Consider the following 17,127-nt stretch of genomic DNA (forward strand, 5'->3'; position numbering starts at 1 on the left):
GTCATTGTTTAAATTATTGCAAAAAATGTGAAGTCCACTTCAACAGGTGATTACCGAAGAGGTGGCGTTGCAGTTCTTGTCCAGGTGGTGGCACTGTTGCCATGCAATGGCAGCAGCACACAAAGTTTGTGTCACAAACAGTGCTCTCGTGAAAAATACAGCAAATATCGCAATGTTTTAAGGCACGTGCAGCATAATGTAACAATATGATCGTCTAGTATGCAACCATTGGACACAATAATAGGAGAATCACATGGCTAGAATGCAGTTTTAATTCAATGGCAAAGAAAAAAATGCAAATTAAACTCATAAAGGCACTTTTCATGAAGTTGTCTCACAGACATGCAAAAAATTGACTTGATCGATAAGGCACTTGATTTTGGTGACAGATTATACTCAATTCTACTAATACCTTTGACAAAGAGCTACATTCATTCCGTCAACACTTAAACAAAGCTCTTTTTAATTCATACTGCAATAGACATTTGATATGCTGCCCTTGTTGTACCACCGATGAATAGCAGTGGTAGTTTGATTTTGGATGCCACAGACTGTACTTTACAGTTGATTTAAGTGGTATTTACAGCAGGTAAAGCAACCAAACACATACAAAAATGACAATTCTAAACAAATCTGTAAAATGGAGCATTAGGTTTTTGATTGGTTTGCATCTTATTAGGTAGTTGTGGGATGTAGGAACACATTCTGACATGGAGGCAAAAATATTAACCTGTCAAAACAGACAAAGAGAAACAATAAAACATTCCCTGCTAATCCACTAAATGGGAACTTTTTCCCTGGTTTAGTTTGTGGTCATCCAACAGCACACCTGATCCCTGGCATCATCTACCTTTAAACATTCGGATTTTGTGTTTGTCTGCCAAAAGCTGTGTGACGTTATATTCAAAATCTCCATCATGGACACCCGTGTGTCGAAAAGCGCCGGCAAGAAGATTGTCCTCCCAGTAGTGGTGCCAGTTGCCATACTGGTCTGCACCAAATCCAAACACATTCACCTGGAATCAAAGTGCACAGAAATGATGCTAAAAATTGTGCTAAAAAGCATCAGTTCAGTGGTGGTGCATGTTACCTCATCACATATGTGGATAGCCAGCATCAAGCTGAGGAAGCCGGTGGAAGGGTAGCGTCCGTGCCCCTCAAGCCAAGACTCATAGACGTACTTAAAAAAGGTCGGGTTGTAAATCAACACCTGCAGAATATACACACTGCTGTTACTAATATTACTATATTATCACATACTATAGTATTAATTGGCCCTGTACCCTAGAAAGCGCCCATGAATGATACGGGAAAAGGCCCAAATGATACTGTGTCAAAGCCCAGGGCAGTGATACTGATAAAATATAGAGTTTAACCATGTCCAGTATCAGCCCCCGTAGCTGTCCACTCAGAGCGCGCTGCTCTGGTATCGTGCCCGTGAAACAACCAATCAGAGAACAGCGCACAAGCCCAGGTCATGAAGTGGGCTCCTGGGCTTAACTTTCTAAACTCTGCGCATGTGACAGGAAATGTCACTGTAACTATAAATATTCCTAGTGCTTCTCCAGTCACCAAAAAACCCAAACTTGATTAATGGAACTTTAATTGTCAAACATTGATAAGATAAGACTATTGATATATTTTTGCAATTACTGTGTTTCCACTGTTTAGATATAATACATGTAATAAACTGAACATTTTCTGGAAACAAAATGGTCTTTTGATTAAATAGTACGTGATAATAAGATCATCACATGGTTTGTCTGGTATCAGGCCAGGTATCATGCCCCCAAGTGTCAGTATCAGCCCTGTGATAACCTATAAGTCCAATGGTTCTCAATTATTTTCATCTCCTTATTACCTGTGGTACGTCTTCACTACAAAACTGTTGGCTTTGAGTATCATATTCTTTTCACACTAACTAATAAATGAATGAAAATATAATAAATGAAAAGCTGCTGCATTGTTGTGTGTGGATCTTGATTTGATATGAAATCTAATGGTAATGGTTTTATTTCATTTGAACATGCATCAGATTACAATTGAGTGCATCCCATAATCAGTTCACAGTTCCACATGTCCAAAAGGAGTAGGAAGATGCAAAGCTTATTAAATCCTACCCTTCCATCTGGTACTTTTACAATCAGTAACTGTTATTAAGTGTAATTTGTTCACTTCCTGCTTTCCATAATATATATTTTTTAAATAATGTACCTCTTACTGAAGTACGAGGTCATATGACCATACAGTCTAAAATCAAATCTAAAATTCTACATTACCTTATCTTTGTTGGCCTTTATCCTAGACATAACGGGGACATAGGTGCTGCAGGGAGAGACAACAGAAGCGGCTTAGTGTGTTGTGTCTTTACATGCTCCATAACAATCATACATTCCATTTTATCATCAGCAGATCCTGTCAGACACATGACGCGGCCGTATGTACGTATGACTTCCACTTGATTTAGGTGGTAACGGCTCAGAGTCACGCCTGTATGAACACAGCTGATTAAATAAAGCGTACAAGGTGGCTAATACTGTAAACTGCATTTTGAATCATTTTTCATATCTGAGTTGTTTGTCGGGGAAACTGCATACCTCAGCGTGTATGTGAGATAAGGCCTGTGAAAAGGCTGTTTGCGTTGGGGCTTCTGCACCCGTGTAAACGTAACGGTCGGCATACCAATGAGGGCGATGAGAAGCAGTGATTATTATAATTAATATGCTACACAATCCGGGCAAACCTATAAAGACCCAACCAGGTTTATCAAGTCCATTGTTTTGTGCTTTATTAAAATTCATCACGTCTGCATTTTTTTAGTCTGACTTATATGTGCTGTCGTGCCTTTTGCTGTTAACTGTGAAATGAGTCGAGTTTCCATGCATATTCCTGCACATAAAATAGCTCAACTTCAGGGCCGCCAGTTGAAATAAAGAGCCTGGTTTAAGCACTCTCCACTCGGTGTCACCTTCCTCGTGGCGCTCCTTCAACTGGTGGCTGGAAGATGACATCTTATGACTCGGCCAACAACCGCACTGCTATGGAAACATTGGATGGGACTTACTGGAGTTATCATCACTCATCATCAGGGAAGTTATTTTCATTCCTATTTTCATTAAACAATAGTGTCATATATTAGGAAGTTAGTGCCAATAATGAGACTATTTTATGCTGGACTGTAACCTTGGTACCTGGAACAAAACTGAAAGCGTTGCCTACTTAAACCGCCGCCTGTTCCCATTCATCATATTAGCAGGCCAAGCATATTCCAAACAATAATCACTCCTAGAAAATGGCTAAACCATCTGTGTTTTTCTTCTTGTTGTCTACCAGAATGTTCACCATGAATCATTCACGGGGGAAAAAAACAGCAAAAGTCAGTATCAAAACTGAAAATGTATTAAATATCAATATCTGATCAAGCTCTAAGTGCAATATATTGAGTTCTAAGTGCAGTATTTTTTATAATGCTTCATATTTAACTCACTAGCAAGATCTCATAATGTATAGACTGGTCATATATTTCATCTCATATTTCATATTATCTTGCAAACTGTATTTGTATGTAACTCTGGTTAAAATTGTTCATTTGTTAATACTTGGGTTGTTTATATTGTGTTGTTTTATATTGTGTATTTTGTACTGCTTAACTGATTCTGTTCTCTTGCTGCTGTGCAATACAAATTTCCCCACTGAGGGACAAATGAAGGCATAGCTTATCTTATCTTATCTTAAATGCCATCAGAAATGAAATAAAAAGATTTATTTGGGAAACTCTTTAGACCTCGGCCCAACAAATGCCCGAAGAAAGTCACTTCTGGAAAAGACATAAGAAAAGAAAAGACACTATTATGTTATAAAAACAATAACTACTAAATAACTAATCAAATAGATTTGACCAAAATCATCTAAACATTGATGCCATTTCAGTCAATGACCAGAAGAAAGTAACTTTTGGAAAAGGCACAGCTTTAACAAAAAATGTTTCCTTTTTTTCCATATGGAATGTTGCCCTTATGTGAGACATTAACAACTCTTTCCCTTATCTGTGTGTTCCTAAGCGAGAAAAACAGCTAGCACGCGGCAGCTAACAATGCGCATCATGGGATTCACCTATTTCGCCTATGTGGCCCTCTAAGAGAAACTCCTTTCAGTCCCAACGCCTCAGGCCTGGACTGAGAGGTCACGTTAGCTACTCTGTCAGCTTCTACTGCATCGCCCGTGAGTGTGGAAAAGTTAATACTAGGTCATAAATCATCACGTGCATGTGTAAGGTAGCAGATTGTAGCAATACGTTGGTCAACTACAAGCTAAACATCCGGACAGACTGAAGCAGCAGATACCGACTCTAGGACTAGGAAGACCATCCCATCAGTCTGCATCCCGTTGAGAGCAGACATCGGAAGTGACATTTTTATTATGGTCTTATTTTGTCCGTGAAACATTTGGCGTTAGTGCTACATGAGAACGCTCCACAAATGGCTTAGTGTTTCCCGATAGCACCTAGCAACATAATTCTCTGCCTGAGGGAGTGGGGAGTAAAACTGCTGTTCAGCTGCTGTTGTTGATGATGGAAATAGCGATCCTTTTTATGCTTTATAGGCGGAATAGGTGAATGGTCAGTACATGCATTATGCAGACCAACACACAGCTGTAGATAACTGCTGGAGAAGAGCACTCCATACAGAAACAGCATTGAAAACAGTCCCTTGAAATATAGAAATATACGTAGATATATGAGACGTTTGAGGAGGGTGGCACGGCGGTCTAGTGGTTAGCGCGCAGACCTCACAGCTAGGAGACCAGGGTTCAATTCCACCCTCGGTCATCTCTGTGTGGAGTTTGCATGTTCTCCCCGGGTTTTCTCCAGGTACTCCGGTTTCCTCCCACATTCCAAAAACATGCTAGGTTAATTGGCCACTCCAAATTGTCCATAGGTATGGATGTGAGTGTGAATGGTTGTTTGTCTATATGTGCCCTGTGATTGGCTGGCGACCAGTCCAGGGCGTACCCCGCCTCTCGCCCGATAAATGTCCCATATGTGATTATGGCAGGGGTGTTTATTTTTTTTACTGAAAGCACAAACGGGGCGTTCATTTGAGTCAAACATTTGAAAAGTCATTCATTCATTCATTTTCTACCGCTTATCCTCACAAGGGTCACGGGGGGTGCTGGAACGAGAGGTGGGGTACACCCTGGACTGGTCGCCAGCCAATCACAGGGCACATATAGACAAACAACCATTCACACTCACATTCATACCTATGGACAATTTGGAGTGGCCAATTAACCTAGCATGTTTTTGGAATGTGGGAGGAAACCGGAGTACCCGGAGAAAACCCACGCATGCACAGGGAGAACATGCAAACTCTACACGGAGATAGCCGAGGGTGGATTTGAACCCCAGTGTCCAAGTTGTGAGGTCTGAACGCTAACCACTAGATCACAGTGCAGCCTTGAGAAGTCATTATATATCATATTTTTTTACTTTAATAATAAATATAGAGCCACTCCAAATTGTCCATAGGTATGAATGTGAGTGTGAATGGTTGTTTGTCTATATGTGCCCTGTGATTGGCTGGTGACCAGTCCAGGGTGTACCCCGCCTTTCGTCCAAAGACAGCTGGGATAGGCTCCAGCACCCCCCGCGACCCTCGTGAGGAAAAGCGGTAGAAAATGAATGAATGAGACGTTTGAGGGTCACCACTGCGAGAGTGAATGTGTGACGTCTGCACGTACTATTTAACCGTGCCAGTGGTCAAGGCGCTAATGATCCACTGCAGGTCCAGGGTCTTGAAGGGGATTAGCACCAGACTGGTGGCGTTGTCCAGGTCTATGGCGCTTTCGGGATACATCACATGGTGCGTCGTCCTGGAGCCCACATCCTCCTCAAAACCGCCAGTGGGGGCTTGGTTCATTCTGGAAGGAAAGGAATGCATTTATTATTGACTTCTTTGAAACACATGGAGCCACCTTAATCATTTTAACAACAATATAACAGCACAATGTGTCCCATTTTGACTATTTCTGGACTGCCAAACAACAATTTGGAACAATCCTGTGTCCATTTCCGGCACAACAACGCTCCCTTCTTACTATCACGGCCAACAAATGCTCTCTCTCCTGCTGGAGCGGTAATTGCTGAGAACAGAGAGGCAGTTGGATGCTGTCAGCGCCACGTAGGAGACAAATCATTAGGATGACCCTCCATCACCACCAGCACCAGCACCTATGAGTAACACCGCCTGTCTTGGCCGTTGAGGTCTGGGCAATATCATTGTGCTCATTACTCACTCTGCCGATGACGGCTACGTAACAGCGTGACATTTGCAGCATCGGTCTGTCTGTCGCCACTCCAACAGACATCCTTGCAAAAAAAGCCATTTGGTGTCCATTCACCATGGAAAACACTTATTTTCTGCTCTTCCAATTCTTCTACACAGCAAATAAAAAGCAGCCTGAGGCAAGAAATGCAAGTAAGAAGTAAATGAAACCTTTTTTTTGTGCGTTTTAAAGACTTTATCGTCCCATTGAGAGCATATTGCTTACTGCAGGCTTTTAGGTGAATGATAACATTTTACCTGGACGATTTGGAGTCGCCAATGAACCAATGAAATCGCTGTCCCAGGAGGAAACCCACGCATCCTCGGGTAGAACATGCAAACTCCACACAGAGATACCAAAGCAGAGAATCAAACTATGTAATACCAGGTGCAGCAATTTCAATGGAAACTGCGTGAAAATGAGAAATATCCTAGCTAGAAATGTGCTGAAGTCTATTCATCGAACTAGCAACCATCAGTTGGGGAGATGACCGCTGAATGACATTAGCAATGTCACCATGCACAGAATCAGCAGAATGATGATAAATAGAAATGGAACTCCCGCCAACAGGGGGCGACATTTAGATTGTTCACTGTTAATAAATGGAATATTGGCATAGTTATGTTAATAAATGGAATATTGTCATAGTTAGAACATAGAAAACCTGTTTATGACTTTCAAAATACAATTTTTAATATTATTAGAGCCCCGTAGACATGAAATAACACACTTATAGTCACCTTTACACTCCTGTTATTACACTACATTGCTCAACTCTTATGCTGCAGGGACTTGAGACAACTGCTAGCTAACAAGCTAGCAAGTCAGCGAGCTAACAAGCTAGCAAGCTAACCAGTTAGCCTCAAATTTATTTCTTCTTAACTTAAGAAGCCAAAAACTCATGTTGGGCAGACCATGGCTGACTTCATGCAGTGTTAAGATAATAAAATATAAGCTAATATCTCAATGTATTGTGTCATTACCTAGTGACCAGAATACTACATTGGATTCATACGTGTTTTGAATAATAATAGACTTGCTTGCACACTTGCACAACACAGCGGCCATTTATTAACTAATTTCTGGAAAAACTGCGATATAGTGAGGGAGCGATAATCAAACCGTAATATTGTGAGGGATTACTGTACTGAAAAAAGGAACATTGTTTTTCACCAGTAGGGGGTGCCCTTTCCTTTCATTTGTCCATTCGTTCTTAGCAGACCAAAAAACTGCTAAATTTGAAATGTCACAATAAAGTACACAAAATAACAGTAGTTATTTGAGAATGGCCCTACCTAAACCTAACCACTATTCATTAGTTCTTCAGTAACCTTATAGTAAAGCGAGACTGAAAAGTGGAGTGACTGCGAAAAGTGACGTTTGCAACATTATCGTCAAAATATTCCCATTTTTATCTTGAAAGGGTGTATTTAATCAAGCGGTGATGGGAGATGCTCTGCCCTGGTTTTTCCATTGTAGCGCTTTTAAAAAGGTCAGTGCTATTTCACTTCTGTCTCATTTCACACGCTTCACTCTTTGTTGCTTCTGTTGCCTCCACTCCTCCTCCTTAAGGTTAACTTCTTCAAATGCTAAAGCGCGTCTGGCTGAAGAATCTCCATGTGGAACGCTGGTGCATTTTTATTCAGGAGACATCACATCAAGATTAGGGATGCTACGATCAGGGTGTGATTTTTTTTTTGATGGGGCCCAGAATTCGTGGTTGCACCCCTACCTACTACTGGCAGGCTGGTGAATATCAAAGCAATTGTTGGAAGATCGTAGCACTTACTCGGCATCTTCTCAAATGGATGATGTCATCCACATGTATTACATGTTATCACATACTACAGTATTAATTGGCCCTGCACCCTAGAAAGCGCCCATGAATGATACGGGAAAAGGCCGAAATGATACTGTGTCAAAGCCCAGGGCAGTGATACTGATAAAATATAGAGTTTAACCATGTCCAGTATCAGCCCCCGTAGCTGTCCACTCAGAGTGCGCTGCTCTGGTATCGTGCCTGTGAAACAACCAATCAGAGAACAGCGCACGAGCGTGAACACACAGCGTTTGTTTTGCTGCCGTCTGTGCTCTCCGCGCATGTGACAGGAAATGTCACTGTAACTATAAATATTCATAGTGCTTCTCCAGTCACCAAAAAAAACCAAACTTGATTAATGGAACTTTAATTGTCAGACATTGATAAGATAAAGACTGTTGATAAAATATTATCGTTGAAATATTTTTGCAATTATTGTGTTTCCACTGTTTAGATATAATACATGTAATAAACTGAACATTTTCTGGAAACAAAATGGTCTTTTGATTAAATAGTACGTGATAATAAGCTCATGATTAAATAGTATGTATGCGTGCCAGTATCAGCACTGATACTGACACTAGGGGGCATGATACCTGGCCTGATACCAGACAAACCATGTGATAACCTATAATTATTGGATACGATGTATTACCTGGTGTTCTTGTCCATTTTATTGACGTTAGGTTTAATACATATGTGGAAAATCACACTTTCCAAGCCAATTTCAAACAACAGCACATATGACGCACCAAGCCTATTCGACACGCTGGCTTAACGGTCCGTCTTAATGGAGTTATTTGCAGAAGCTTACATCATGCTCGCCAATATTAGCTTGACTGATCCTCAATTCAGCAGAGCAAATACCGCTGGGAGAAGTTGATTGATGAGAAAATAACTTTTTTATCTTTATTGTGGAGGCAAACAATATGTATTCCATTGTTCCACAGCTTGTTCTCTTGCAGCTCGGCTGACCTTTTGGCTCGGTAGCGCGGCCTCCAACCAGGCATGACTACAAATATCACGCTTGCGCTGGAATGAATGAATTAAAGAACGGCAGCACGGTGAAGCAAACCGCTCCGCTAATGGCTCACAGAGAATTCTTGTCTTGGTGCCGTCGTATAATTGACTTGGTAAGACGGCGCCATACTGCTGTCACAGCGCTGGCTGGCCCGGATGATAAGCAGCAATGCTGTTACACAACGACACAGCAGCCCTGTTTGCCACTAATGAAAAGCTGTGTGAGAAAGCAGAGCTGGTTTTTTGTTTTCCCATTAGACTTATAATGAGAAAACTTAGTCTTTGTTTCACTTTCAACAGGATTTATAGCTTTGCTTTCAACTTTTTGTTGTCCTTTATTAATATGACAGGATCTATTTGTTGTCATCAATGGATAAGAACAGGCGTCTCATGTATATTAAGTAGTGCAAAAAGACAAAAAAGTTATTCAAGAGGAGACTAAGGGCAGTAAGAAAACACAGCACTGCAGCAAATGTGGACACTGTGGAGTTATTGCTTTACTTATTTTTTGCAGGGTTTCATCTATTTACTGCTAAGGTGTAAGAGAACATGTTATCCAAGTGGAGAATGAGGGCACCAAAAAAATGGACCACTGCAGTAAAGTTTTCACTTAACTTAATTTTTTATGTGATTAATTCTAAAGGGGGCGGCACGGCGGACGAGTGGTTAGCGCGCAGACCTCACAGCTAGGAGACCAGGGTTCAATTCCACCCTCGGCCATCTCTGTGTGGAGTTTGCATGTTCTCCCCGTGCATGCGTGGGTTTTCTCCGGGTACTCCGGTTTCCTCCCACATTCCAAAAACATGCTAGGTTAATTGGCCACAATTGTCCATAGGTATGAATGTGAGTGTGAATGGTTGTTTGTCTATATGTGCCCTGTGATTGGCTGGCGACCAGTCTAGGGTGTACCCCGCCTTACGCCCGAAGACAGCTGGGATAGGCTCCAGCACCCCCGCAACCCTCGTGAGGAAAAGCGGTAGAAAATGAATGAATGAATAATTCTAAAGGAGCTGTGTTATCCAAGAGGAGACTGAGGGCAGCAAAAGAACAGAGCACTGCAGTAAAGTGGCGGCAATGATTGTGCGTTGTTGTCTTTTGGCAGGAAGCAAGACATGCTAAGATATTTTTATTTCTAAGTAGTAAGATGACCAATTTTATCCAAGAGGAGACTGAGGGCAGCAAGAAACTGGAGTAAAGACTGCGGAGTATACTACTGCGGCATTATGATCAGCCAACATTAGCATGTGTCATTTTTGACATTTTCAGTGAAATCTGGGGGCAAATGTCAACTAGCAGCGGTTCATTTCAGCCATATTACTAGAAGTACTACAACGAGTACCAGGAAGTACCTCATTTGGGAAGGTCCATGACAAATATTGAAAATAGGGACTACACGTCCACAGACTGACCTTATAATGAAATGACTGGAGTCAATGAGGCCTCCATACTGGGATCCCTTCAGGTTCCCCGAGTTCCCCACCACGGCGCAGGTGCGGCAGCGCTCCGGGCCGGCATCCATGTAGAGCACCTCGTCGGGAATGACTTGGAAAAGCTCATCCACCACCTCGCTGAAGTTGGCCGGCCGGCTCTCCGACTGCAGCCACTGGTGACAAAGCAAAGAGACGGCGGACCCTTAGAGAGCGCCTCGCCGCGGGCTAACTTTAAGTGGAAGCGATTGAACAAGGCCAAAAGGTAGCTTCAAACAGCCAACACATTACTGACGTGTCCTGGGGGAGGGCTTTAGGGCGTGCTTGTCTTCTGGTGGCTTTCAACTCACCAAGACAGCAAATCAAATAAATGCTGCATGTTGTTTATGTGCAAAAAAGCTGAACGCAAGCGGCCCAAACTTCACATCAGAGCCCAAAATGTTCATAGCCAAGTGACTATTTTATTAGATGACATTCCATTTAGCTTTCACTTGTCATTTGGCGAAATGAAGCCAATTCAAAGGTCATGCCCTTGATGTCACTGCCAGCCATTTGTTGACATTTGCCTCATTTGTGACAGGAAGGCAAGCCTGCACTTTTATTTTCCTACTCTGGCCTCTAATTGGACACGGTGTGAAGGGAATGCAGGATAAGGATGGCTGCCTGCCAGATAGAAGAGGTTTGACCTTTGAGATGAATTTGTTGTATTCCCATAAAAAAAAATGTAATTGATTCTTCAACAAGTTAAATCAATGAACCACCGAGACTCTTATAACCACCAAAGTAAATAACCGTCAGGGTCCCTAATTAGCGCTGGGTCGAATATCATAGGTATTAACAACTGAGGCTGTAGGCAACAGTACCCGTGTACTTTTAACCAAACCCTTCCAGAGCCACGCCTCAGGAATTCTTACCTGCCACCATTTATAGGTGTCATCAGAGAGGGCGCTGTTGTCCCTGGTCATGAGCGGGTGGACGGACAGGTTGAAGCGCTCCGTGAACCAGGCGTCGTCGTCCTCCAGCTCCATCATGCACTGCTGACAGGCACACAGCCCCTTGGCGGAGCCCGACAAGCGGAAGGCGTACTTGTAGAAGTAGCTGGAGGGGTCCCGGAACGTGTAACTGAACAGGAAGGTGGTGAAGGTTATGGCGCAAAAGAGCAGAGCCAACGTCCTCAACTTCCTCCGTTTGGGGAGCTTCATGCTGGAGTCGGTTGGCTAACAAAACCTCGAGGACAAAAATAGCATCCGGATCATTCTAAAGTGCGTGGAGGAAAAGCAATTCCGTGGAGGCCATGTTGCTCAGTGAATTGTTTCTCTTGATTTCATGAATGTCCTTGATGGAATCCATCGATGTGCGGTAAAACCCCGATGACACTCCCTGCTTGCTAATGAGATTCATGCAGCTCACTCTGCTCCCATGTTGACTCTGTGAGGTCAGCGGCTGACGGGTCATCCACTCTCTTAATCATCTACCTAAAATGCACACAAAAGGACATTTTGGACATTAAGTGCTTTGGAGCGTACAGTATATACTTTTTCCCTTAGAATGACTTGACTACTACTACTTTTCTGGTATTATTGTTATATTATAATGCAATTTCCATTGGCAGGCGGTACGGCGGTCGAGTGGTCACAGCTAGGAGGACCAGGGTTCGATTCCACCCTCGGCCATCTCTGTTTGCATGTTCTCCCCGTGCATGCATGGGTTTTCTCCGGGTACTCCGGTTTCCTCCCACATTCCAAAAACATGCTAGGTTAATTGGCCACTCCAAATTGTCCATAGGTATGAATGTGAGTGTGAATGGTTGTTTGTCTATATGTGCCCTGTGATTGGCTGGCCAACAGTCCGGGGTGTACCCCGCCTCTCGCCCAAAGACAGCTGGGATAGGCTCCAGCACCCCCGCGACCCTCGTGAGGAAAAAGCGGTAGAAAATGAATGAATGAATGAATTTCCATTGGCTTGCCCCAACTTCACAATCAATTACAACTAACCCTAACCTAGACCTAGAACCTCGGACACGGTGGAGGGAGTCTGCCTCCCTTTGTGTCCCCCCGATGGAACCAGAAGTGGTCTGGTCTGTGCTCCCCTACCAACCCAGTCCTGCATAAGTGGAAGAAAATGGATGGATGTTGCATTTGCTGTACTACTCTCTCTACACAAGTCCTGAAATTACTAGAGGTAATAGGTTCATGGAAATAAATGCGAGGCGAATCAAAAGCCATCCTCCCAGCAGTCAACTTGAGAGTGGACTAAGTGGATTAAATTGCACGTATGAGGAGAACAAATCCCGTGCGATGAAGTGGATATTTTTAGCTTTTCATTTTCAACCCGAGACTTTAATAATAATAATAATAATAACAAAAGCGGCATTCTGTCCCTTTCACTTCTGAGAGGTGTCATTTACGAGGTCTTAAAAGCCTCGCATGCAGTCGAAGAAAAAGTGAGCGTACAAGAAACCAGAAGCCGCAAAGGCTTTCTTGTAGCGACATCCCGCGAAGGTGATGACTTTCCAAAATTGAAGATTAAGGACCCCACCAACCCCGCCTCCTCTTCCTTCTTTGCTGTCTCAGCTTGGCAAACTTTGATCCGTGCGAGGTTGCCATCCTTCAGTCAGACAAGGTCGGAGAACCAGCTGTTCTAGAATAGTCAAGATAGGAGGCGGGAGAAGCTTCAAAGTGAACAACAGCCTCATTTATGGAAAAGAAGCATTCAAGTGTCCCCGGCTTGTCAAAAGCTGCCCCCGGTAGACAACAAGCAAGCAGAGCGGCGTCGTATGCAAATCCACGGTCCTCTGTGACGTCGCCACTTAGAAGAAGCCTTCCTGTGCATCGGCTCGTGTCCTTGCTGCCGATAAGTACACTTGTTGTTTTCCCTGCTGGCCTGCTGGAGCCAATCCTCTTTGCTTCCCTCCAGGGGTTAGGATTTGAATGACCTGATCAATTTCTAATCAGGAAAGACCAGAAGGCTTTCTTCACTCTGTAATGTACTTTGCCACAAATCTTCCCTATGGGAAGGGGGCGGCTTGTTAAGGGGGAAAAGGGCAGGTAGAGTGATTCTAGATGCATTACGCTCTCCCTGCGCTGGCTTGATAGCTCCATATCTTACCTGTGAATCTGCTGTCAGCTAAATATAGATATATAGCGTTTGTGAAAGACCCAAACATGAAATGAGAGCCACAGGCAGTTTACATCTTGCAAACATTTTTCCTCCCGTTTTTATTGTGAGAAAATGCCCAGTCCGTGAAGGCCACATTATTCATCATATCCCAAATTTGTTGGCCTTAAAAACTACACAACAGACCAGCACTTAACATCGTAGACAGGGGCAGAGCAAAAACCGAAAAAGAATTGGAATATAGCTTATGACGGTGATTTTCAACCACTGTGCCGTGGCACACTAGTGTACCTTGAGAAACCGTCAGGTGTGCCGTGAGGAATTATCCAATATCACTTTTTTATAATTAACATTTATTAATCATCATTTGCAAATGAAATTGCAACTCAGACATACAACATACCCGGTCATTAGCATAATGCAAATGTGCAATATTTCCATCACTGCCTCCGTTACTACCTCAATCATATTTATTTATTTAACAACCCAATACAATACACTCATATGTGACTTTACCCACCTGTATACACCAGTCATTATTTGCACTATGACCCATTTATCATTGCACTAAAATTAATATATCTGCAATATGTCTGCTCCTGCATATGCTCCTGTGCAATACTATGTGGATATTTTGGATATCTTGTATATATCTTGTTAAATTGTCTTTTTTACTCTACTTTTATATACTTTTTTTTTTTTTTAACTTGACAACTGCACTTAAAGGAGAAGCTCTCCAATCTCGTTGTACATCTTGTATAATGACAATAAAGGCCATTCCATTCCATTCCAAATATTATGTCAATAGTATACATGGACCCAAATATTCCAATTGCATTTGGTTTATTTGCTCAAACGGAAAGAATTGAACGGGGATGGAATATTCCTTTAAACAATCCGATTGAGGTATCTTGTACCCGCTCAAACGGAAAGTTGTCAGGGTGCCTTCTTCTTCGTGGTGGTTTTCTTCTTCTGTTGTTTATTGGCGGTTGGCAAGCAGCTTTCATATGCATTACCGCCATCTGTGGAACAGAATCCAAACCCTTCTATACGCCATTCACAAGTCCAGTTTTATTAAAAAAATTAAAAAAAAAATAAAAATATATATATATATATATATGGCAGAGCAATGTAATATTGGTCCGTGTGGCAACACCTACCTTGTTCCTCCCATAGACTTATTGATGCACGTGTGAGGTCGTGGTGACATTTTGTAACATTTTGTTAACAACAAAAAAGGTTGAAAAACACTGGCTTAGGATGTATGCCTCAGTTATTGCAGTTCATTGGTTCCAGTGATGAGTGAATTTCCATATAGTACAATTTCTTACTGGTAGAGCATCGGAAGCCTGTGTACGACCTTCCTGCCTTTTCCATAAAGGGCTTTCTTCCAGTTTCTAATTGGGTAAAATTTCAGTCCGGGGTCGCCTTGGCATGCCCGACACAGACTGGAAATGCATTTTAACGTGGACTGATTTATTTTTCCGGTTTAGAAGTGTAACATCAGGATTGGGTTTGAAACCCGGGTTTGTTTCATCCAGAAAATCAAGTCAGCAAAGCAGAAATAACTGAAATTACTGATGGAGGAGGACAGTTGGCCAATTAAGGACATTTTGCTTGTGACCCACTGGTGGAGTGGAAGAGAAAAATGGAAGCGGATGTTTCTGTAAAGCAGGTATATTTTTCCCGTATTGTCACTTCCTATATGTTTCATATTTTGGACGTGGTCACCTTGTGTGTATGTTTACTAGCCGTCATGACAGGAGTTGGGCCCCAAAGTGAAAGCCTATTGTCGTCTGGGATGTAGACGTCTGTGTTTCTGGCAGGTTGGAGCAGGAGGGTTGACAAGATATAACAAAACCAGGCAAGGGAGCCAAGAACAAAACAAAGGAACAAAGACCTAATAATAAATCAAATCCCGACAGCGCATCCTGAGGAATACGTGCAAAAATACAACATTGTTTTTGTGTAGTTTTTTAGCAAGTAAAGGCACAGAAAAAGCAGTTAATTCATATTTCCTATAAACTTAGCATGGCCCTGATAAAACCTGAAAGGACCCATGACAGAAAAAAAAGCAAGACAATAAATCCAGAGGAGGCACAATATCCTCTCCATCACTAATACCATCACTCAGACAATATGAAATGCACATTTTTACATTTGATGGCATCATATCTGCAACTCCACACAGGCTTTCAGTCTGAATCTTTTCATTCTCACATATTGCCTTTCAAGGCAGCATTTTATCTTCCTATAAAAATGGGGAAAAAAGAAAAGGAAAGCAGCAGCAGGAACTACTCCAGTGCATAAAGAAGCTTTCAGAGCGCAGTGAAGTCTTTTCACGCGATTGAAGAAAGGCAAGACTATGACGCTAGACGTGTGTTTTTGGATCTTGAGGATTAAAAAACAAATACGAGATAAGGACTATTGCTTGTTTGTGAGGTGGAAAGAGTGGAAATACAACAAGTTTGGAACCTTTTGGAACGCTGATGAGTTCAGCTGATATTTTGTTCCTCGTGCGACATGGGATTTGAAGATACCTGTTATCTTCTGACTGACAGGAGAGACCATCCAAGCCCAACCAAAAAATAATGTGCTTTTTAAGTCATTTGGACCACATTGTTACACCATGTTTCTACCATTGTATGCATTAAATGAACTAATTCATTCCCAGACATCCCTCTCAGTATCGGCCATTTTGAGTAATTTTTCAAGGCACACACAATATTGTGTTCTAGGGCTATTTAAACATGGTACAAACCAAAAGAAAGATGAAAAATATCAGCAGTATATGATGAGTAAGTTGTAAAAAGATACATTTCAAGTATGACTTTCACTTGGACACAAATTTTGCCATGTATTCATTCATTCATTCATACACCACAATGAGGCAGAACACAATGTATGTTCATTCATTCATTCGTTCGTTTTCTCCCGCTTATCCTCACAAGGGTTACAGGGTTGCTGGAGCCTATCCCAGCTGTCTTCAAGCGAGAGGCGGGGTACACCCTGGACTGGTGGCCAGCCAATCACAGGGCACATATAGACAAACAACCATTCACACTCACATTCATACCCAGTGATGGGAATAATAGCGTTTAAAAGAACTTGAGTGGGCGGGTGTTTAGAGCACATCCAAAGTGCGATACACCATAGAGAGAGATGGCAAGTGAGGAGGACTCTAGTGAGAAGAGAGCGTTTACCAAATGGAAGTACAGATACTACTTTAACCTCGTTGATGTCAAAGGTAAAATGTACATTATGTCCCTGAAAAAAACTTCATCCGCGTCTTGTGTGAGCAACTCAAACCCACAGAAACACCTGTCGACTGCAATAAATGCAAACCTCTGTAATGGTACCCGTCTTTGCCGTGGGGTGGGGTTGGGGGGCAATAGTTACTTTTACTGGTAATTAGTTACT

At 42.3% G+C, this 17,127-nt stretch overlaps 1 protein-coding gene across 1 annotated transcript in view; it reads right to left on the reverse strand.

Annotated features, from left to right (window-relative positions):
• Window positions 1-45: 45 nt before the first annotated feature.
• Window positions 46-17,127, reverse strand: part of LOC131101465 (CMP-N-acetylneuraminate-beta-galactosamide-alpha-2,3-sialyltransferase 1-like) — a 67,942-nt gene continuing 50,860 nt past the window's right edge. Inside the window, exons 8-13 of the mRNA XM_058046659.1 lie at window positions 11,505-12,065; window positions 10,573-10,766; window positions 5,740-5,919; window positions 2,280-2,325; window positions 1,091-1,210; window positions 46-1,016 (exon numbers count right to left, since the gene is read on the reverse strand). Of these exons, the coding sequence (XP_057902642.1) occupies window positions 843-1,016; window positions 1,091-1,210; window positions 2,280-2,325; window positions 5,740-5,919; window positions 10,573-10,766; window positions 11,505-11,792 (1,002 nt within the window). The 5' untranslated portion in view covers window positions 11,793-12,065 and the 3' untranslated portion in view covers window positions 46-842. The remainder of the gene's footprint in view (window positions 1,017-1,090; window positions 1,211-2,279; window positions 2,326-5,739; window positions 5,920-10,572; window positions 10,767-11,504; window positions 12,066-17,127) is intronic.

Source organism: Doryrhamphus excisus, chromosome 14, assembly GCF_030265055.1.
Source record: "Doryrhamphus excisus isolate RoL2022-K1 chromosome 14, RoL_Dexc_1.0, whole genome shotgun sequence".
In the NCBI taxonomy this organism is placed as follows: Eukaryota; Metazoa; Chordata; class Actinopteri; order Syngnathiformes; family Syngnathidae; genus Doryrhamphus; species Doryrhamphus excisus.